General features: G+C 38.3%; 1 protein-coding gene across 1 annotated transcript; it reads right to left on the minus strand.

Moving 5' to 3' along the window:
• Nucleotides 1–1,068: 1,068 nt before the first annotated feature.
• Nucleotides 1,069–21,747, minus strand: nckap1l (NCK associated protein 1 like). Its single transcript, XM_035662446.1, has 31 exons — nucleotides 21,566–21,747; nucleotides 20,053–20,163; nucleotides 19,590–19,682; nucleotides 18,922–18,978; nucleotides 17,769–17,911; nucleotides 16,995–17,085; nucleotides 16,201–16,338; nucleotides 15,355–15,403; nucleotides 14,909–15,065; nucleotides 14,434–14,490; nucleotides 14,221–14,317; nucleotides 13,924–14,033; nucleotides 13,524–13,656; nucleotides 13,226–13,307; nucleotides 13,064–13,122; nucleotides 12,816–12,961; nucleotides 12,608–12,740; nucleotides 12,124–12,243; nucleotides 11,604–11,743; nucleotides 10,731–10,862; nucleotides 9,496–9,714; nucleotides 9,095–9,225; nucleotides 7,620–7,717; nucleotides 6,705–6,798; nucleotides 5,375–5,457; nucleotides 4,624–4,704; nucleotides 3,615–3,708; nucleotides 3,393–3,509; nucleotides 2,674–2,783; nucleotides 2,098–2,187; nucleotides 1,069–1,631 (listed from the first exon to the last, which is right to left on the minus strand). Exons 1-31 carry the CDS (start codon nucleotides 21,653–21,655, stop codon nucleotides 1,515–1,517), a joined length of 3,372 nt encoding a protein of 1,123 aa, XP_035518339.1. The 5' UTR covers nucleotides 21,656–21,747; the 3' UTR covers nucleotides 1,069–1,514.
• Nucleotides 21,748–22,806: the final 1,059 nt, after the last annotated feature.

Genomic DNA, 22,806 nt, shown 5'->3' on the forward strand with positions numbered 1-22,806 from the left:
ATTACAACTGTGTTTTACTATATTGCCATTCATTATCTGTTTATACTCCAGCCTCCACTTATGGGTGCCCACAGAAGGCGTATACACACTTATATTTGCTTACAACTGCCTCCTGGTGTGTTATAAACCATTTATGAAATGTTAATATACTGCTTATAAATTCTAAATAGTGAGAAGGAAAGGAAAAACTCCAATGAAATCCTTAACAGTAAAAAGAAATGAAAGGCTCTCACAAGAAAGGCGCGGCTTACAAGACTGGTTGATGCCTAATGGGAAGCATGATGAAATAAGGATGAGCAAACCTCCCAACTGATATCTGGCTGTTCCCTCGGCACATAACAGAAATAATATATGAAAGAAAACATTTTTACAAACTGGATTTTATTTTTGTAGTTTTATCTATTATTGGCCATAATTAATGTTTCCCCCCAGTGGCACATTATATACTTAAATGTCCGGGGGTTTTTTGGTCTGTGGGACTTTAACCTTTTATAAATGCAAAGAAACGAAAACACATGCACACTCACTCATACAGTTTAATTTTTCATTTAATTTTGTTTGTGACTTTGGATGTAATTTGTTCTGTTCTGTTTTTAGGATATGTCATTTGTTCACACATGAATGCTCACCTGTGTATTCACGTAAGTGTTGCCTGTACTGGGAATTGAACCTCTTGCGCTCTTGTGAGAAGGCTGGGTCCCTTCACACATGCACACACACACACATACACACACAGAGTACGCAAACGGATGTGAACATCCATATTTCCAGTGTGGCAACCAAACGGCTGCAGAATAGGGTGAGATGGGAGGGAGGGACAGAAGAAAAAGGGAGAAGGACAGTGCTGGTTGCAAAATAAAACCATTAAAGGGGCATCTAAAATTAGCAACAAGCACTTTCAGTTCTGCAAAACTGGAGTGCATCATTTAAATTGAACATGAAAAATGAAGAGGATAAGACTCTCATCCAGGGAGGAAGGACGGGAGGGCATTCAGGGTAGAGGACAGATTGGAAATAAATGAGGAACTTGTTGAATACAGACCAAAAAGAAAACCATAGCAGTTTTTTATTAGGTTTTTTATTATCATCTTCTATTAGTGGAAAATGTTATGCACCAACTATTAATACAGTAAATTTAATATTAAAAATATCAATAAATGTGGTTAGAATCTAAACATATTTAAAAACATTTGTTTCTGTCATGGCTCTGGTGTCTGGCACTGATGTGTAAAATATAAAAAGAATGTTAGAGAATATACCTGATTTATATTTGAATTATTCAAGCTGAAATTGGTAATAATACAGCAGTCATAAATCTACACTATATTGCTGGCAGATAAGACTATAAAAGCAAGTCAACAGTTTGTAAAATGTAATGTGGGTACAGTAAGAGCTGACTCACAGGAAGCATTATCAACATTAACTGGGATGATGCTAATGAAAATAAAACATGCATGCTCATCAATAGTCTCTTGGATAAATAAAGGTTAAATTAAAAGTATTCAACAATGCGTTCAGCCCAGAGTTACGATGAAGGACCTGTACACCTCTCTGTAGGCATTTCGGAGCAGAACATACGGAAAGCAGCTCTCCAGCATGTCTTGACTCAAGAACGGAGATTCCTCCACAATCTGAATGAATCAATGTTGAAAGGATAAAACTGAAGTTATTCTGTGTTTTTCTTACTGTTAACAAATTCTATTAAAATATATAACACCAGTCTTATATTTGCATGACAATCATTTTCCATGACACAAAATTACTTATACAATATATTTTGTGTATTTCATAACATTAATACCATTTATTCTCTTTTTATTTTACTTAAATGTAGTATCCACTTTAAAGTATGCACCATTATTATAAATGGTTTATAAGATGTCCTTAATGACTTAATTGTTAATCATTCATTTAGTAGTGCTTTAAAGATAAGGAATAAGCCATTATAGAGACACTGCAGGCGTGATGGCTTCTTGTAAAGAGAAAAATCTCAGTTAATGAGGGGTCAAATGTTTTTCCAGCAGTCAAATTATAAACCTACTTAGGGCTTTTTGTAAATTTAAAAATACATGATTAGAATTTTATTGGCAAACCTACCATGTGTAGGAGCAGGTAGATGGACTCTCGGTTTTTGCTCTCCATTTTTTCCACATTTTGTCCCAACTGAAGCAGAGTGGAGGAGGCCATCTGTGGAATAACACAAAGTTAGAAAAAGGCAAATCAAACAACTGGAACGTTTTTACACTGGTGGACTCGACCTCAACTAGGGCAAAGGTTGGCATAGTCTTGAGAAAGCTCTTTAAGTGAAATATTGTCAGAGTAATGTGTCCAGGAAACCACTTATCCCTTGTCATATGCCTATTGCATTTATTTTTTTTTTGCATCCTGCCACAATCATCATGTTTTCTGTTAAGCTATTTATTAAATCAGTGCTCTCCAACCTTTTTGCTTGTCTACCTTAGACCCCTCATCAGCACAGTTCAACTGAGAGGGATTTTCCTTTCTAAGGCTTTCTTGTTCAGTTTTTAGAGGCCTGAAGAGGTAAATCTTAACTGAAAAAAAGGTTAGATAAAAGTCTGAAATATAAAACATAATATTAAAGTAGATTCATCTTGTAACCACTTTATTCATACACCTTTTTAAATTTAAGAAACTTAATAAAAATCCACTCACCAGGAGAAACTCTTTGAGCTGCTGCGCAATATTCTTGTTCTGAACAGTGAACATGGCAGCAGCCAGCTGGTTGATAGCCGTAGCTAAACAGTGGACGTTGTTGTTGTGGCCTAAGAAGATAAAAACACAAAATTCAACACTGAAAGATAGAAATAATAGAATGACATGTCCTGTAACTTTAGCCACAGAGAGGATGTTTCTGTTATCTGCCAATTAGAAAAAATGTACTTAATGATCCGTAACTGCTCACAGGGTAAATCTATTTCAGAAGTATGCCAATGGAAAATTGGGACAAAGAAAATAATCTGAGACTAACGCCACCCTGTGCTTTGATAAAAATCTTGGCTATTTGCTGCTCTTAATGTTGCCGTCCAGGCTCGGAGCCAAGCGGTTAGGGTCAGCAGGGCCACATGCCAAGAGTAACTGTATCAATGCACGTCAGCTGAAGTTATCTATAAACAAAAGTCTCTCAACAGAAACGTGCTTCTCATTAACTAACATACTTTGCTTTGGACCAAGACAGTCAGAATGGAAAGTATGATACACAGAGATGCTAATAAGCCTTGTGTTTCAGGGTGGAGTACCTTTTTTAGACACTATCAGCAGCTGGTCAGTAATGGCTGGAAGAAGTAGTGATTAGTATTTGGTAGAGGGCTGTCTGGAGACTAATTACTGTCACGCAGTTTGTAGCAGATGGAAATGAATGAATGAATATGCACCTCCATGCTCCCGGCTGTAGACAGAGTTGGGGTCCAGGGCCAGGGTAGGCAGGGACACAGCAATGTAGGCCAGCAGCAAACAGGACAGCTTGTACTCCTCATCAACTGACGTGTTATCTAAAAAGGAAACATTAAAAGGATGAAAGAACAACCTCTTTTCCTGACAACTAAGCCATTAGAGCACGCTGTCTACAGAAGTGGCACTAATAGTTTTAGTGTTACCTGTCTGCATACTGCCAATAGCTGTGACGAGGGTTGGATCAATATCACATGTGAACCCTGCAGCCGAAGCCAGCTCAAAAACACTTAGAGTCACCTGTAAGATCAGAAAGCATGAAAGGAAGTGCAGCTAAAACAGGCAGTTGCATAATGCAGACATGAAGTGTAATTTAAATTTAATGCACCATTTAAATTTTCATTTTGTTGCATCGTATTGCCCCATGCTGAGAAACACCATGAAAACACAGCCAGCAGGGTGCTGATCTACACTTTGCACACAGTATGTAGTAACATACTGTATATTCTCTAAGGAGTGACACTAAATCAGCGGTGGGTGTCTTTGTCATAACACAAAGGTTTTGATCTTGCCCTATTTCTAGTTTCATGCGTGGCTGGCCTGTCTGGGCAGAATGTTTCCAATGATGTGGTTTAGAGTGCAGAGCTGCAGCAGCAATCAGAGTCTCTCTCACGGAGGCATGAGGGGGCTGCTGACGTCTTTGGGGTTATCCTGGCCCCGGTTGTGGCACGGCTGTCATGCCTCACTCAGAGGCCAGACGTAAGTAAGGGAGGGGGAGTTCATGAGTCACAGTCGCACAGATTGCTCCAGAGGGAGATAAGGAATTTAATTTGGTTGGTACTAGAGAATATAAAAAATGTGTTGCAACTCTCCCACTCAGATCTACTGGTGCACTGTTGTCTATTATTTAAATAGATTACATTCTGCCACACACTGTGCTACAGTATATTGGGCGTTCTTAACCTCACATGGCAATCAGTCAATTCCCCAAAGTATCAAATGTACATACATTTGGATTAATGTAAATACAGTAATATGCCATCAACCTAAATTCTTCCACAATAAGTTGTCCCTGTGAAAATAAACTCTTAATATGCTGTTGATAAACTGTGATGGGATGATGGATATACAGGGAAACTTAAATTCCTCTGTTGGATTTCAACATATGGATGCATTTTTTATAGTGCATAGAGTGGTATAAAAGCTGTGTTTTACCTTGATGTCATCTTCAGGGGAGATGAAGTCTCTCAGGCACTCGATGGGCCCCATTAGATATGGGCAATGCTTCAGCAGGATCTAGATACGACACAATATTACGGAGATCATACATAATAAAGGAAAGACCTTCATATGTCAAGTGGTCAAGGGCAGTTTTCTTCTAGCTATATATAATTAGAGATTAGCAACACATGGAACCACAATTCACCTGTAATGTTTTATTTTTTCTTATTTATATTTGTAAAGCACTTTTGGTTGCATTCTTTATTGAATGGTTTTGTTGTTTTTAAATATTGAGACTGAGGATAAAAAGAGACACTGCAGGATAATAATGTGTGTCCGATTAGCAATAAGGTTGATCAGACAATAATTTATGATTCCAATTGTCTTTATTTATTTTAATAAACTTAAACTAGCTTCAACTTTCACCCAGAAAGATAGAAAATTATAACTCAAGGTCCACTTACTAGATTTTTTCCAGAGCTTTCAGCTGTATGGAGCTTCAGTCATATGACAACTGGTGGTCGTATATAACTTGAAGAGTAAGTTTGTAAGTGAACCTAGAGATATTTCTAAAACAAATACTATTCCCAAGGGCAAGAACGAACTTCAACTCTTAATTTTAATTGTCCTAATTTATAAAGTATCACATCATCTTGTCTGTTGCACCTACATTGTATTACAAACACTTTCATCAGATATATATATATAAGAGTTTCATATTATCATCAAATCTTATTGACATTACGTCTTTCAGGCAGTCCTGTGCCATTGATCTGAAGGTCAGGATCACCCCGATGATGGTCATCCTCTTCAGCACGTTCTCTCCACCTTGAAGTTCATATGAAACAGATCAGAGGCTCGCTGTTGTATGTAAAGCAGTGTCCTTTAGTTAAACACTGTGGGTGAATGTGTGACTAGTTGTGTATCATTGGGAAAATAATATTCTGTAGTGTCTGACAGCTCACCTGGTTTTTTGCACTTAAATTACTTTCTGATACTTTGGGTGCTAAAAAAACAAGAGTGTCATTCTAGGAAATATTGGCTAATAGTAATAAGATTATAAATTCCTATTATTACTTTTTATGAGCTTTGTAGAGAGATTTATAAAACATAAATGTTAATGTACTGCTGAATTTTGTCTTTGCATATAAGTACGCTAAATTGTTCTTCTTCATCATTCTTTTTATTAAATTATTAGCAATAGTTCACAAAATACGTTTCAGGCTCTGCCCTCCTCAGCATGCTGACACACTTTTGCTAATGATTAAATAGAAAACTGTAACTGCATTACATCTTTTTGACAACATCTCAATATTAGTATGTATTTAAAGGACCATTCTGTAGGAGTTAGTGGCATCTAGTGGTGTAGTTGCAGACTGCAACTTCATAATTTTCTAAGTTACGAAGGAGAAACTACGGTGGCCACGAAAATGTACAAAAAGCCACAGAACAACCATATCTAGAGCCTGTGTTTGGTTTGTCCATTCTAGGTTACTATGGCAATTTAAAATGGAATGTGACCTGCTTTGTCTGTAGATATAAATGGCTCTCTCTAAGGTAACAAAGATACAAAGATTTTCAAGTGATTATACACTAATTCAATTCTGCCAATAGATTCCTCCATAATATTACACAGTGGACCTTTAACTAAATTTTATGGTTGTTTCTATATTGAAAACCTTACAGAAGTGCACATATGGTATATTCAGGATAGCTTTATCCAATCCTCATTAGTGTTCAAAAAACATGTTTGATGTATTGAAATAATAAGATCATTTTATAATTCTAAAATCATGTTAGCCGGCATTTAAAATGTGGCGTACAACGAACGCGGTCCTGCTTGTAAACTCAAGATATGTCAGTCAGTATAGAAATGATAATGGCTTCTGCTTCGAATGTGATTCATGTATGCGCTGTTTTCTTGTTATCGCTCCTCTTTTTTAATGTCGTCATGTTCCTTTTTCTCCTCCTGTCTGTCTTTCTCTGAACCTTTTATCAATTTCTTTTCTTTCAATCCATTACCTCTTCCTTCACCTCCTCCTCCTATCTCCTCCTTCCCCCTCTCGATTTCTCACCTGTCAGCCTCTTTTTAAGATTGGTCATTTCCTCTGGCTTATCAAAGTTGTTCTTCATCTGTACCAGGATGTCCATATTCTCAATCACCAGTTTCTAACAGAAGAGAGGGAAGTGAAATAAGTGACAAAAGCACCTTCAGGTGGGAGATATAATGGAGAGAGGTCATAGCTGTGACAGTTCTGTCTCTCAGTAAGTTCAGAGCTCCAGCTCCTCTTCCTCTTTAATCATAGGTGTCAAAGTGGGGAGTCTGACACAGCACAGCACTACTAACTGGTTTTCTGTATACTGGTATCTGGTAACTGAAGCACAATAATGCTTCTACATGCACCCATTTCCCTGCTAAATGAGGAAAAGGTATAAATTCATTCTAATTTATTTTCTTCACTAGAATGTATCTTCTAGTGAAGGAAATATTCATATGCTTTAGTGCGCTCATAGATTTGACTATACCTTTGTAAATGCAGTAACTGCTGAAATATAAATATAATAATAATAATATAAATATATTATGTTATACAATTTCATCATGTATGAAAAATGTATAATGAATAACTTTGTGCACACTCTGGCTTTGTCATTTGTATGCCAGAGAGCTAACGTAAAGGCTAGCTGGTTGGAATAAGCGTATAAAATGAATGTGTTACATCTTTTCTTCCTCAACTACACTGTGTCTGATCAAACTGCAACCTCCATGGCTGGCAAATGAAGCCAACATGGAAGTACAAAAGACGATTTTGGTTCCAGTGGGTGACGTCACAGAGACTTCATCCATCTTTCAATTATACAGTCTATGCTTCTGATGTTACTATGCCTTTGTAATGCAGTTAAGTTTCCCCACTACATACAAATCAGTTTTTAAAGCCTATAGACAATTCATTAGGCAACTGATCTGCGTCCTTTGCTTCATACTGTACCTTCAGCTCACTGATTTGAGAGGTGATGTGCCACATCAGGTTCTCACTCAGAAACTTCAGGCCATATGGACCAATTAGCTCCGCCAGGGCCTGTAACTCTGTTCAGAAGGTGATATGAATAATTTAAGAATCATGATTGGATGAGGGATCAACAGAAGCTTAAATTGACGTTGATGTCAAGCAGCCAAACATGTTTACAAAAATGCACAACATGAACCAGGCTCATATGGAGATGTTTGTTTTCAGTGTGGTGTTTCTACATGAATCTGATACAGAGCTTCTCTCTACCGGTGACAAAAATACTAAAGGACACTGATTAAATTGAAATCTGTGAATGTAGCTGAATCAATGAAAGAGAGACCACTGCAGCTATTAGATTTCACTTAACTCAACATCTCCTAAATATGGATGGATAAGAATGTGTGTGGTTAAAATTGGAGGTGGTTAATGGATGGGCAAGTGAGTCACTGTGAGGCAGGCAGATACCTCGCTAAGGAGTAAATATAGACAACGATGATGACGTTGTGAGGGGGCGTCTATTGAAGTGCAGTGGTCTCCAAGGCACTGTGTGTGCATGCCTTATGAATACGTCTCTGAGTGTAGATGTGTATAATGTTTGTTTGTTTGTGCATGAGCTTATGTCTGTAGTGGAAGGATTATAGCCTTAATACAGTCACATCTTCTGCTCCTACAAGGTTTTATGGAGTCAGGAAGGGAGGCGATGTGGAGGAGAGACAAGTGATGCTGGAATAGTTATGAGGCAGGGACAGAAGAGCGGGGGAGATGATAAGCAATACTGAACTTTACATTAGCCAGGCAGTGTCAGAATAAACTGCATGACAGGCAGTGTGAAAGAAAACACCGCACACCACCACAATAACAAGCTCCACATCCTCTTGAGCAATAATTCTCCCTCTGCATGTGGTGTCGCAGGAGTGAACGAGATCTGCAAGTGCCTTTTGAAAAGAGTTAGTCATCTCTTGGATCTGTGGGCCCTTGATTGGTCGAACCTTAGAGTGGAGGGGAACTTCTTGATTCTGTCAAGTGTAAAACCATGTGTCTGCAAAAAGTGAAATTTGTGGAAAACATTTCTTCTGGCACGTGTCAGGCAAACATTCTCATAGAAAAGAATCTGTTGCAAGGTGTTGAAGGAGCTTAGATGCATAAAATTAGTGTACAAAATGGAAAAGTAAGTTCATAGTAAACCTCTTCCAAAAGTTAGAGTTGTCGTCATGGATACTAAACTCTGCATGTCACTGATGACTGTCATCTGAATTACTTTAGCCTATGATGCAGCATGCAATGAGGGCTTTGTATTATTTGTCCCTCCTTTCCATTGTCAGCAGAGGTGATAATACTTTGTAATTAGAGCTGTGAGCATTCATCCATTTCATGAGAGATGTACCTTAGGGTTTATATTGACGTACTGACTTATGCTACAGATTAAACGACTGTAATTAAGCTCTGGAGCTGACCTGATATATCTGAGAACTCCTCTGCTCTGAAACTTGGGTCGTTGTCAGTAGTCTGGTTGACAAAGCAGTGCATCGTAGGACAATGGACGATGAGGGAATTGCTGGCCTGACGCAAGAGACTCTCCAGGTACCTGGAGTGCAGAAAAAAACAAACAAATATAATAAAACTTTATCAGCCTTTACATGAAAGATGTTTGAAGGAGGCAAAGGAAGCAAAGCAGATAGAAAAACTAAGAGAGGATGTACTTGGCCCTGTATGCCACCTGCTGTGCTATATTCATGCATGATTCCTGTGCCTTTCTGAGTATGATGGTTATCTACATGTCATTGAATATATATTTGGATATAGGTGTTTTAAATGCATGTGGCATACACTAGATATACCTATATAGTACACACACCAGTTTGTGTAGAGGGTTGTAACGGTCGGCCCTCCACGTGAGTCCAGCGGCTGTGTTTGCTGCAGCAGGACACTCTTCACCAGCCGGGTGACGTCCACATTGATGTAGCCGGAGAGGCTGTGCAAGCTGGCTGTATAGGCTCTTAACTTTGTCAGGAGGTCCGAGGGACGGGCTATCTCCTGGGTGGTCTGATTGTAATTGGCCATTCTCACGATGATCCTGGAGAAACACATTTAACCAACGTCAGTTATCACCAGGCCAGGGTGGACTGAGGGCGGACAGATGGGACCTTCAAACTGGTTAAACGAGCCATGGTGGCATGGTACTATACTCTCATTAGGTCAGCACATTCACTGCTCCAGGGCTTCACTCCAATTTTATTTATTTATTGTCAGTGCCCCTCACTCTTTCTCTTTCTCTCCCCGACTAGACTGTATTTACAATTTTCATGGAAGGACCAATCACTGCGAGCATGCTGCTATTCAAAGGGCACTAATTTTAGGGTGACAGGGGAGATAATCATCAGCTAAGACGGGGAGACTAAGCAGAGCATATACACAGAAACATTAGGTTGCCCTGGTACCAATCCCTAATCTAAATAACAGTTAGCACTGAAATGACACAGAGCAAGGGAGTGACATGATGGATCTCTTTTCAGATTTTTAAGTGGGTGCAGTGCAGCCTGACACAGAGGAATCAGATAGTAAAAGCAGGGTTCATTATAGTGATGGAGGAGACATTTCACAAGCAACAAGCTCCAAATGATCCCCCTAATTGTAAGGAGGACTGTGTGCCAAACTGGTCATGAGTGACAGTTTGGGGAACATGCAGCTTGAGATCCTTCTGAGCTTTTCCAAGTGCTCTGTCACATCCTGGTCAGTGGGTTTAACTTTCCACAGCCCCTGTTCAGCATGTTGGTTAGCCTACTGGACAGTGTGTATGCGAGTATTCACGCAATGAGTTTGGACATAGTTAGTTAGTTTGAAGCAATTGGGTGGATAAAATATTGGGTGGATAAAATGTTCCTTTTCACAATGAAAGCAGGCTGTCATGTCAGTAATCAGCATATTTATGACAGTAATTGTGGAGATGTGGAAGTGACATATGCAAAAACAAATTCTGGTCAACATGAAAGAGGAAGAGAATATTGCAATTGTCATCTCATGTCATCTTTATGGCTTTAGGACTCATTATTCAGACAAATATATTAATGCCCCCGTCCCCACACAGCATACTCAGAGAGGCGTATCTCCAGATGAGAAAGGAGGAACTCTGTGGGAACGATGATGTGGTCGAAGACAATAAAGTCACTGCAAAGGCTGAAGCAGGTGCAGAGCTCTGTCAGCATCAGATGCATCTTGTCCACACTAGGAGATGAGGGAGAAAGAGAGAGAGAAGAGAGGATGCAAGTCTTTAGGAACTCAGGACAAATATTTTGACAGTGACTGTAGTATGGATGTGCTTTTCTCAGACAAATAAGGTAATAAACATGTTGGAGAATTGTAAAACATCTCCAAACTGAGGCAGCAGGGAGGGAAACTGAGAGGAGGGAGAGAGAGACAGAATTACAACATTTCAGACTTAATTAGTGAGCTTTCTAACTGCAGCTATATACAGAATATGATGAAAACAATGAAAACACCAACAGAAAATGTTCTGCTAGTAAAAGTGTTCATTTAATACTGTTTCTGTTTCTAATTTTTAATAGCTTGGTTGTGTGCCAGTCAATCCTGAATCATTCAACTTGAAGGGTAATAAAGTATAGAAAAAATAATGCCTTGCAGGCAGGAGCATTTTAATCCTGCCTCCGGGATAACGGTGTGATGGGGTGAAGGAAATCATTTGAAAATTTCAGCAGGTATTACATTTTTTTTGACAACATGAACTACATTAGCCTAATTCTCACCTTTGCAAATCAGAATCGTACACTGTGAAATGCTCATTTAACTGCCCTTTGACCTGAACATGTGCTGTTCATAATGCTGCATTTCTCAAGAAATCAGGGATATATTAATCACACTCACTTTTCTAAACTTCTGCCAAGTCAGTATAATTACTGAAGAGTGAGATAAAGAGAGAAAAAAGATGATAATAAAAGAAAAGCTGACTTGGTGACGACACTCCGGTCTTTCCTCAGGCTTTCAGCGCCTGGCTTCTCTTTCTGGACCTCTCCTTTCTTTGGCACAGGCTTCTTTTGCTTTCTATGGCGAGCTGCGCTGATGGTCTCAGCACAGTGCTTGGGCTGCAACTAAGGGGTTATCAAGTGGAAAAGGGAGGATGTAGAGAAGAAGGAGAGAAAGAAAGAGAAGAAAGACAGAGGGAGGAAGAAATTAGTCCAGCAGATATTGGGTAACATGCTCAAAGACAAACATGGGAAATCGCATTGGAACTATTTAAAAAGTAAACACTTTGCTCATATTTTCATGAAGGGATTAGAGAAACAACACTGCATTAATAAACTCTAGAGTTTTAGACCTGTCTTATCATTTTACGCAAGTCTGTCCTCTGCCTCCAGCTAAATTCACTGATGGCAAGCTGTGACTACTGTGATTATATTTGGATATGGAGTTTGGCAGAATCAATCTGCGCTACAAAATTAGTTTTTAACAAAATAGACTCGGACTTTACCTGATCATTGAGGTTGCATTGCTCAGCACATATCTCTAACACAACAGTGCTGGTCAGCTTGGCTATCTGCTCCAGGAAGGTCACACACAGGCGCAGACTCCTCTTCTCCATTGCCTCTATCTACACACACAAACAAGTGCAGTATGTGTATGAGTGTACACATACGTACAACGACAGAGGACACAATTACAAATGTACAAAGGCACAGAGAATTGTCTACACACACATACACAGAGAAAATTAAAAATCCTATTTTCTTTCTTAATTTTCATCTTACATTTAGCTTACTGTTTACTATATAGGAAGTGTTTCAAACAGAAGGTATATCCTTACTTAGAATATTTCTGTTTCTCAGTCGCAGTATAAAGTCAAAAAAGTTGTTTTCATGATATAGCTGGTGACAAAAAGTGCTAGGAATCAAACCAGTGTATATTTACCGCTTCTGATGATTAATAGCTTGGTCAGAAAATGACTGAACACTGACCTCTTCTGGGCAGAGAGAGTGTCCACACTGGCTGAAGTGAGTGCAGACTAATGGGAAGGCCATGAGGTAACGCTTCATGGTCATCTCCTCGCTGCTCTGGCAAAACATCTTCTCAAAGACACGCGGGTAAAAGCTGAGAAACAACACATCAAAGAATTGAACCTTGGAAGAGAAGAGAAGAGAAGAAAAGAAAAGAAAAGATACTGACCAGAGTATGGACACCTCAGATGTCTCCTGCAGAAGTTCTTCCACACTGTCCACCATCCTGGTGTGAAACTGAATCATGTTCATCACCTTTGCTAAGTCAGTGTAGTCCTTTATTGGAAGAGGGGCTTTGTTCACACTTGTGTAGGCCTAAAACAAAAGATAAAGAAAACTGTAGGGTGGCATTCACCAAGTATTACAATGATAATTGAATATTGGGTGATATTTGATACCTTGTAAAAAACTGCCTACCTGCAATCTCAACCAGTCCAGTCTAAGTGCTCTGAAGTCAAACTCCTCTTTGTTTTCCACTGCAGAGAAAAAAATTCTAATATAAATTTTTCATATTTTTATATAGAAAAAAATATTGCGTGTATACAAGCTAAGCTAATTTAAAGTATTTGGTGTGAGAACCTTGTTTGATTGACAGAGCAGACAGGTTGGAGACGAATGAACTCATCAGAACTGACTCCTCTTCTGGACACACATAAATGTTCTGGAGAGGAGAAAAAGGTTTCTAAATGTATGCTGAAGAAGGAGATTAAGGGATACATTCAGTAATAAAACAAATAGTTGGTTTTCCCCTTTCACCCACTTTCTGCACGTCAGTTAATGAAAGAACACAACAGGATTTTAGCAGGATTTTATCTTGCACCTTATACTGTATAGCACAAACACACATGCTCATGTTATCTACCTATGTTATAGGTACCTGTATGGTGTCATTGAGAACCAAGGCATCAAACTGAGCCAAGTACTGGACATGGTAGCGCTGAACTACATGGTTGTACTTTTTCATCAGACCTCTTAACTTCTCCATGTAGAACAGCAGCTCTGCCATTTGACTGGAAAAAAACATAATAAGCAAACTAATATCAAAATATTTACTTTCCATTACCTTACATAATTAAAATTAGTAGAAATAAGCCATTTTAAAATCTCTTCTGCATACTTAATGATAACTGCACTGCTCAAACCTCCTGTACATAGCTGCTGCACTGTTAAAAGACATCTCAAAAAGTGGAGTTGCAGTGAAGGAGAACATGCTAGCTGCCAGATTTTTGCACACTAATATGACACAGTGGTTTATGTCCTCTGCTCCTATGACCTACTTGTCAGTGTAGTCCTCAGGCGTCTTTATCTTTGGCATATTCTCAGAGTGCCTGACGAGCCACAGGACCTCGTCACGGGAAAATGAGAGAGCCATGAAGACAAACAGGGCCTTGGGGATTTGATTGGCGCACAGAACAGAGAAGAAAAAGGAATGTTAGGAAAGAGTCTCAGCTAAGATTGTCATGGTCTTTTTTTAAGTCATGTGACCAGAATTTCATTTTGGACTTACAACTTGTAGTAACAAAATTATTTAAATTCCTCAAGCACAGCTTTTATCCTCATTATTGTACTTCTACCTTTGGTCCCAGAAGTCCAGGTTCATCTTCCAGAACTTTAAATAATTCCTTCAGCGCTCCTCTCAGAAAGTGTCTCCTCTCTCTGTGCATAGCTCCACTAACAATAACACAGGGAATGGACATGGACATTTGGTTCTCAAAGCTCAATTAAAACACATCAATAAATATTTATGACACAAAATTTGTAAAACCCTTGTTTCTTGACAGTCTTACCTGTTGACTAAAGCATGCTCACGACATTCCTTGATGTCTGCAACTCGCTTGCTATAGCTGATAAAAGCAAAGACAAAATGAATCAACAATTGCAATCAGAAGATAATTAACAATCAAAAACAATAAAGCAGTTATAGATGGATTAATTGCCACAGTCAGGCAATATCATGTATTTGCAGTGGAACCAGTTATCTTCTGCAACCCACAGCATCTGTAGATAAAAACAACTTATTCTAAGCTTACAAGAACACTTCAGTTAATATATTCAGGTGATTATACAATAAATAAAATATACCTATGAATATTATATTCCATTTCTACCAATAGATTCTCCTAAATGTTACACACTATACCAGGGTGCTTGCTTTATCTTGCATCCATTGCCTATTATCTTGTGTTTCAAATCTGTATTCATCACCTAGGACTATTTCTTACAGTGTGGAGAGAGTACACTGTAGCAGTGCAGCTCACATACCCTTTGAAGCTGTCGAGGAGGTCCTCAGAGACCTTGTGTATGTTGAGTACCTCATCTCTGGTGAGTGTGAGGTAGAGGCCACTCCGCAGAGCCATCTTCCACAGCTCTTGGGACGCCTGGTTTGTATTCAGGCTGGTGTGGCACAACAGGAAGCCGACTGCAAGGAGATTTTGATTTGAGTTTTCAATAAATATTTTTTTTCAAAATGTTAAATGTACATAACCAAAATTGAATCTCTTGGAAATGTTTTAGATTGAACATTAGCTGCTATTCAAAGTAAAATATCGTGCCAATAGTCATTAATAAACATTGTTAACGGGCAGTGGCAACAAGTAACACTACTAAATGAGCTTTAGGTACAACAGGACAAACAATATTTAAATATACTTGCATAATGTTTCTGTATAAAGTGAACAGATAGAGGAACCAGGATGAGTAATACTTACTAATGATCCACCGCTCCATCACTTCCATGGACAGGTATTCACATGCCATCTATGATGAACAACAAGCTTATTAACTGCTTGTTATTATAGCCACATTTACTAAAGCCTTACATGTACTAAAAATATGAAGTAAAATCTTCCTGTCAGCCAATATAAACTGTAATGGTAGCCATTGTATTCTTGTTCCGGGCTTCAAAAGAGGAGATTCTGGGGATAATACACCATAAAATCGTCTGTATGTGATCCACATTATTTTTCCTTCCTGGAAATATTAACTATCATCCCTAAATGATTTTTAAGAAAATGAAAAACTGCACCAGAAACCAACCAGTGTTCTCTATAGAATTTAAATGAGCCTAAATGTGCTTTAAAATATATTGTATCTTTTCATTTGTTGCCTGGAGGTCCCTTTCTTGACTGGACTAGTGGTTCTTTTATGAGGAAGCCAAGGGCAACAGAGATCATAACAATACATCAAAGGGGCTGGTCGTGTTTGAAGACAGAGCAGAGAGGATGACAGAGGACTGAACCATGCAGTAAAGGGAAATGGGTAGAAATAAAAGTTCAGGGAGGAGCAGAGAAGTCAAAAGACAATAAAACAAATCATGTTCTAAATGATAGCTCTATAATGGGAGGGCAGGGAAGTGGGACAGAGAGCTTCTAATGTTAATAGGGCTGTCCCTGACAATACATATATAGTCTTATAGCATCTTTTGGCTGGACAGCTTCTCTCATTTCTGTGCCTGACATCACTGGTAAAACCATATTTTAAACACTACCGCCCTTCCTCTCTCTTTCTCCCTCTGCCAGAGATAAATACAGGAGGTGACGGGAAGGAAGACTCACAGTGTTGCAGCAGGCTGGTTCCAGCATGGCAGCTGGAGCACTGAGCAGGCTGAGGAGCTGGGCACTCCGCCACTGCTCTGCTGGCAGGTTCCTGCGTGGGTAGACCATATTCAGTGACAGCAACGCCGCCGTCACCGACTAGGAGAGAGACAGCGAAACAAAGGAAAACAGTGATTGAGGAAGCTGGAGAGTAAATAAAAGTGATTCATATTTTGTATTATTATTGTGTTATTTGTATTGTATTATGTTAGTCATGTGTAAAGCACTCCCAAGGTACAGCTCTAGTCTCTGGCAATTGTATGCTAACATACATTTGCTTTCTTTTGGTTCAGGGTTGATTTTCATGGTTTGGACTACAGGCCCCTTAGTTGCAGTTAAGAGATGCCTTAGTTCAGCGTATAATGATATTTTAGACAGTAGTGCGTTAACGGACTTGTGGCTGAATGGGAATCCAGCATCCAAGTTCCAAAAATGTGCAAAAAGGAACAGGGGAGGATGTTAAAACCACACATAAATAATAATGGTTTTGGGAATTTAATGTTTGGTGGCCATATAGCACTTACACCCTTAGGTGTTGTGGTCTATAAAGACAAAACAGAAGTGTGTATCATTATTTTCTTTTTTCCTTTTTCTTTTATTCTTCTAAATATGTGAAAATCAACAAAAATACAAAAAATTTGCTGCATTGATATTTGGAGTTAAATTGAACTGAACATTTGTGCCACCATCCACCTTCATCATCAAGTGTTTATGTGTCTTTGTACTGTATATGAACAGTGACACACTGAGCTTACCCTTGTGTGGGGGCCAAACTCCTCCGTGAGCTTCTTCCAAGGATGCTCATACTCCACAAACATCTGGCCAAGCCGTGGGTAGGAGGGGTCACTGCAGGATTTATTACAGTATGCAATTAAACAACGCAGGGACAAGAAGACAGAAATTAACAAGGACATTATAATAATACAGCATTTGCCATATACTGAGCCAGTATAGCATTACCTACAGGGATTTTACTGATGAATAAAAGGTTTCATAAATTCCATAATTTAATACAGCTTCGTTTTTTGGGTGGCTGAAATAATGAAGAGCTGAGACTGTTTCCCTCTCAAGGGGCTAGCTGTGTGTGTTGTGCAAGTCAAATGTGACATTAAAATGTTTGTGTTTGTGTTCCCTCCCCACGTCTCAACTGAGAAAGGCATCCTGTCTTTTTGGAGTATATAAATAGATATCATCCAAAGTGGGCGGAATCAAAATGTCAGCCTTTGGCACTCAGAAAATGTTGGTGGTGGACTGTTGTCTGTGATAATTAAAATTCTAATTAATCATCAGGATCTGAAAAATTGTTGTATTGATGGATGTGGAAAATCATAATTAAGTGCGTTAATAATGTCACATTAATTAAGCCACTTAAATTAAGTGATTGTCGTAGCTTGAAAACCACCCTTTGTTGAGTGAATGCTGCCATGATTAATAAGGGTGAATACGTGGACATCCATTCATCCATAGAATTGCCCTGTACTCCATATACGCCACTTTAGAATCCATTAAGCATTTTCCTGTTTTCTCACCTGCTGCCATTGGTCATCTCATGGGCGCAGTTGAACATGCCCACCAGTGCCTTCTTGTCATCAATGCGAGACAGCGTTACAATAACAGACGTGTAGGTTATGATCAGATCCAAGTAGTTCTTGGTGAAGTCGAAGTTGATTGCCTGAAATCAAAATTTCAGTGTTGTCAGTGCCTCTGAAATTACTTACTATTCCTCTGAATACCATTAGGACATTAGGACATACTGTAGATACGGTAGAGCTATATGGAGACCTAAAAGAAAGACAATTATTGTCCAGTTATTCACTGTCACTCTCAGTTTGAGAATATCAAAATCTGTTTTTAGAGTTGACGAGTCAGCTCAAATCTTTTGACCATAAAACACACACACACCCTGCAGGCTTGTAAAATGGCAGTCAGAAGGTTGTAGTTTCCTTACTGATGCACATCTTCATAACAGAAAAAAGGGGTTGAATATGAGGAATAGGAATTTAGCCATGATTTAACAAAAATGTTATTATTATTACATTTATTTTTTTTATTATTACTTTGTCCCAACCTGAAAACCTGTCTCCATTGGAATCCATTGTAACTGAATGAACCGTCAATATTCTGTGGTCATCTTTCAAGCCGAGAGGTGTACAAAGATTATGATAGATTTGGGGTGAAATATTTCAGTTTAAGGTTGTCTAAGGTGAATGCAAAATTTATTACAACTGCAATAATAACAATTAATTCAAAGAGGCTTGAGTCGCCTTTGTGAGAAATGGGTCTGCAGTTACATTTGACAGAAAACGGTCCTGTGCTGAGAGATGCTGCCCAAATTAACTGTGCAGATCAGATCACAAGAGACACAGATCACTGAAATATACAGTAGGATATACATAATGTACAAGGCAAGAGGTGCCACTTTAATTATGATAATATAAAAAAACTGACAAACTGAACAGAAGGAGGCTGGAGGCAGTGAGGAGAGAAAACACAACCTCAGTATGTAGCAGGAAGGAGTAAACAGCATAGTAGCAGCAGTGACAGAATGAAATTAAAAAAGGAGAAATGAGAGTGGGAGTCGCTTGTCCAATGATCAGCAGATGTTGTGCATGACAACATCTGCATTCATCATTGCATTTTCCCTGATTTAAAACAATTACGAGCCCCACAGTAAATACTTACAATATTAAAGAAGCATTGACAGGCGTCTATGGTGTTCAGCAGCTCATACACGTGGTCCTGAATGAAGACCAGAGAGGGATTCGATTGAAAAACAGACAAAGACCCACAGAACAACATGGCAACATTCAAATCATGTTATGCCTCTAATGTGATTTCCTAAACTCAATATCATTTTCATAGATTCCTACAGCCTAATAATCATTACACATTTGCACATTTCCATAACATCATGATTGAGTTATTCTCAATCTTACAAATACGGATGATGCCTTGGCCTGGCTGCGACCTCCATCACAGGAATATGCAAATGTAAGGGGAAGTATAACAAACTGTATCAAACCACAGTGAGCTAACTGTTCTTGATATTTGGAATAAATGCAATTATTTTCCTATACCAGAATAAACCACTCTATATGTAAATGTATTCTGTAAACAAGTAAAACATGTAATACCACAAATACAATCACTGCCTTCTATGATCAGATTTGTGTTTTATATTTAAAGAATAATTTATATTTATTTTTATGCTGTTATGTACAGTAGGTCCTCATCATGTTACATATAAGATTACTTATTACATCTGATTACATCAGTAATCTGAAATAAAGAAGAAAGAAAGAAAGAAAGAAAGAAAGAAAGAAAGAAAGAAAAAACAAAGAGACAATCACCCTGAACTCTATGACATCCAGGAAAGAGTCATAGTAGCTTGCTGTGGCTGCCAACACTTCAGATTTCTGTCGCTGTATGTTGGTCAGGTGTTGCTGCAATAAACAATAAAGACAACAACTCAAATGTGTAAATGAAACTAACAAATATATAAATATAGAATGGACACCATAACAGTTTTCAAAAGTCCGTTGTTTTATAACCTCATAATAACATTTTTGTTTTCTTGAGATCAGGAGCAATTTTTTTAAAATAACAACATAATAGTTATTTTGTCAACTTAACCTAATGTCATAATGTTTTCAGGAGTTCCCACAAGTATTATTCATTAACTTGAAACAGACAAAGCTTTTTGTGTCAAATTTCCAAAATAATAATTTGATGATGACAACAAAACAACAACAAGCATGTCAAGGCAAAAAAAACAAACAATGAAGCTTGTGCAAAGGTTGCAGTCATACTTACAATGTTTCCTCTGAAGTCAATGTTGGGGAATTTCTTGTTGATGTACTTGATGGCCGACTCCATGGCTTTTTCTGTCAGGAGGGATGGTCGCAGCTTCGGGTCTGTACAGATCTGTAAGGGAGGAAATGATAAAGATGTGAGGATGTTATGTGGTCAGTTTGCTGAAGGGTTTAGTCATATCTCAGTTGACATTTCCAGCAGTTAAATCCTTGATTTTTTAACACATTTTCATCAAGCCATCATGTTCTGTGGGTTTGCATTGTAATTGTTAAAAGCAAGCTTGTCAGAAGAAAGTCACTGAATCCTCAGGCTGGCCGAGAAAATTGTGGGCAGAGTGAGTAATAATGCTTTCCCCACCTCCCTCGACAACCACTCTCAAGGTGACCTTGAGCAGGATAGTTAACATCAGACTCCTGTGGGGCTGTTTAGAAGCTGACAGTAGAGTGTGTAGCAGCTCCCAAGTGTGAAGTCTGACTGCAAAAAAAAACTGCATGCATGCTCAGCACATCTTCACTGGGCAAGGTTTTAGAATGTCTCAAAATAAGACTGTGCTTTCATTTCCCCTCCTGATAAAGGCAACCACAGCATGTGCATTGCTCATAGGGTCACAGACAGAATACAGTATGTTTTGTGCAGTACACAAATTATATTTACTCATGAGGAGAGTGTCACTTCCTGCTTGTCACATCGAGAAACGTCAGGGTTGCCAAAATAAACCGATCAGTCATAGATGTAGTGTTAATAGTTATGTAAGTTAATAGTTAATTAACAGTTAATTACATTCCCTAATGTGTTCATTATACATTTTACTGGTATGTTTGCTTCTATTCTCATGTGTGGGTTTCTCAGCTTTGTGTTCAGAATAACTGACATTTGAGATGACTGACAGCTCAGACTGACTTCCTGTTTGCACTTCCTCTTAGGAGAAACAAAAGCTCAGTTGCAGTTGGGAGACACAGCTACCTATTCTACTAAGCCAGTATATGCACAGAACACTTTTGTAAACAGTACACAGTTGTTACAATTATCTGACATAATTTCATTACCAGTTTGAGTTACAGCTACTGGAGAGTTTCTTGAATCTGATGGTTTGCAGCCTTGTATTATTGGTGGTTTGCAACCATATAAGACTCTGTATAACTTTATTTGTATAAGTATTACAGATAAAGTACTTTAACATGTTTGGCTTTATGCAATCATCATTCTTTGTATTGTAGATATAAATATAGATTGTTGTATGTACAATCAAGCTCTCGCTTGTTTCGTTTTATGGAATCTGAAAATAGAAAAATAATGCATACAACTCTGAGTATGATTACATTTATTCCTAAACTGTGAATAACTATGTACTGATAGGTTTACTCTTAGATATATGTTTGTATTGTGTAACAATTGTACACACATACAAATTCTAAAACAATCACCAAGCGTAAGACATGAAAGTCAAGTTCCTTGTTTCTCGTTTCTGTTACACAGACTACTTGCCTCTATAAATCTTCCTACTCTCCCTCACCTTCTTAATGTAGTTCATGCGTATGAGCACCCCGTTCCCTCTCTCATTGAGGATGCTGAGTTTTTCAGCCAGTTTCTGTTGGTAGTCCATGGCTCCAGGAACAGTGCACCCCTTCCTCCGTTCAAGCCTTGGCCTCCTGGTCCCGTGTAGCGGTTGAACCCGCGGAAACAAGTGCACCCAGAGCCTCACCCTGACTCTAAGTCACATGGGGCTCATGGTTGGAGGTGGAGCCATGAGTAGAGCTAAAATGAGTCGTCATCCACATACTGTAACTGTATGTCGAAAGTGGATTTTAATTTATTCAGAAAAAAATGAAATTAATTCCTCTCTCATTCAAAAATGTCCTATAATTACAAAAAGTTGGCATAAGAAGTGTCTTTAAATAAAAAAAACTCACATTTTTAACAAAACTAATTACAGTCTCCACAGTTCATTGTATTATCCAACACTTTCATTTGATGCCGAACAGACAATGCATATTATCTATAATATTGTGTTGAATGAAAACAACGTCATGTTTCTTGTCTGTCAAACGTATACTGCCTCTATTGTTGTGTGCAGTTTTAGCTACTTCCTCTTGCTCTGTAAAAAGACTCCTGTGAACAGGGATGACAGAAAGATACAAATGATTGTTGTTTTTCGCAGTAAAAATTGCATTGAATGCAATACTTTTATAAGATATAAAATAAGTCATTAAAAAATCAGGAAAAGTGATGAATTTTTCAACCTTTTTTTAAAGGTCTGAATATTCAATTCTAATCCACCACAAGATGGCACTATTTACTAAGTGAAGCTGTGTTTCTTGGCGTATGAATGGGTGATCAATTATGTAAGAAATTGTGTGACATAAATGCCTTAACCTGCACAGATTAGTAACAACTGACAAATCAGAATGAGAGGATAGGATAGGAAGTGGCTAGATAGGACATATTTACTGTACATTACGTACAGAGGTCGGTTCTGTGAGAGTTTAAAGATAGCATAATATATGCATTGTGATAACGTTATTATATTGTGTAATAACATTGTCATAATAATATTTCACTATAAATATACAGAGTTTTATTGCAGGTAAATTTTGGAAGGTAATTTTGACTCTACTTTGACTATAAAAACTATAAAATAGTGGGTGGCTTTTACCATACACTATGTTATAGATACAGCAAAATAGCAAAATATCACGCACCCCTGGTCATTATTTCAGGGAATCAAAAGACTTGTTTTCAATGTGTAGTCTATAC

The sequence above is a fragment of the Morone saxatilis genome, unplaced genomic scaffold (genome assembly GCF_004916995.1).
Source record: "Morone saxatilis isolate NCDOM2014 unplaced genomic scaffold, NCSU_SB_2.0 Contig18, whole genome shotgun sequence".
NCBI classification, from domain to species: Eukaryota; Metazoa; Chordata; class Actinopteri; family Moronidae; genus Morone; species Morone saxatilis.

Coding starts and splice junctions, on each gene's coding strand:
- nckap1l (XM_035662446.1), bottom strand. CDS start 21,655: ATGGACTACCAACAGAAACTGGCTGAAAAACTCAGCATCCTCAATGAG. Junction 19,683..20,052: donor TTGACTTCAGAGGAAACATT/GTAAGTATGACT, acceptor TGTTTATTGCAG/CAACACCTGACCAACATACA. Junction 11,744..12,123: donor AATGCAACCTCAATGATCAG/GTAAAGTCCGAG, acceptor ATAACCCCTTAG/TTGCAGCCCAAGCACTGTGC.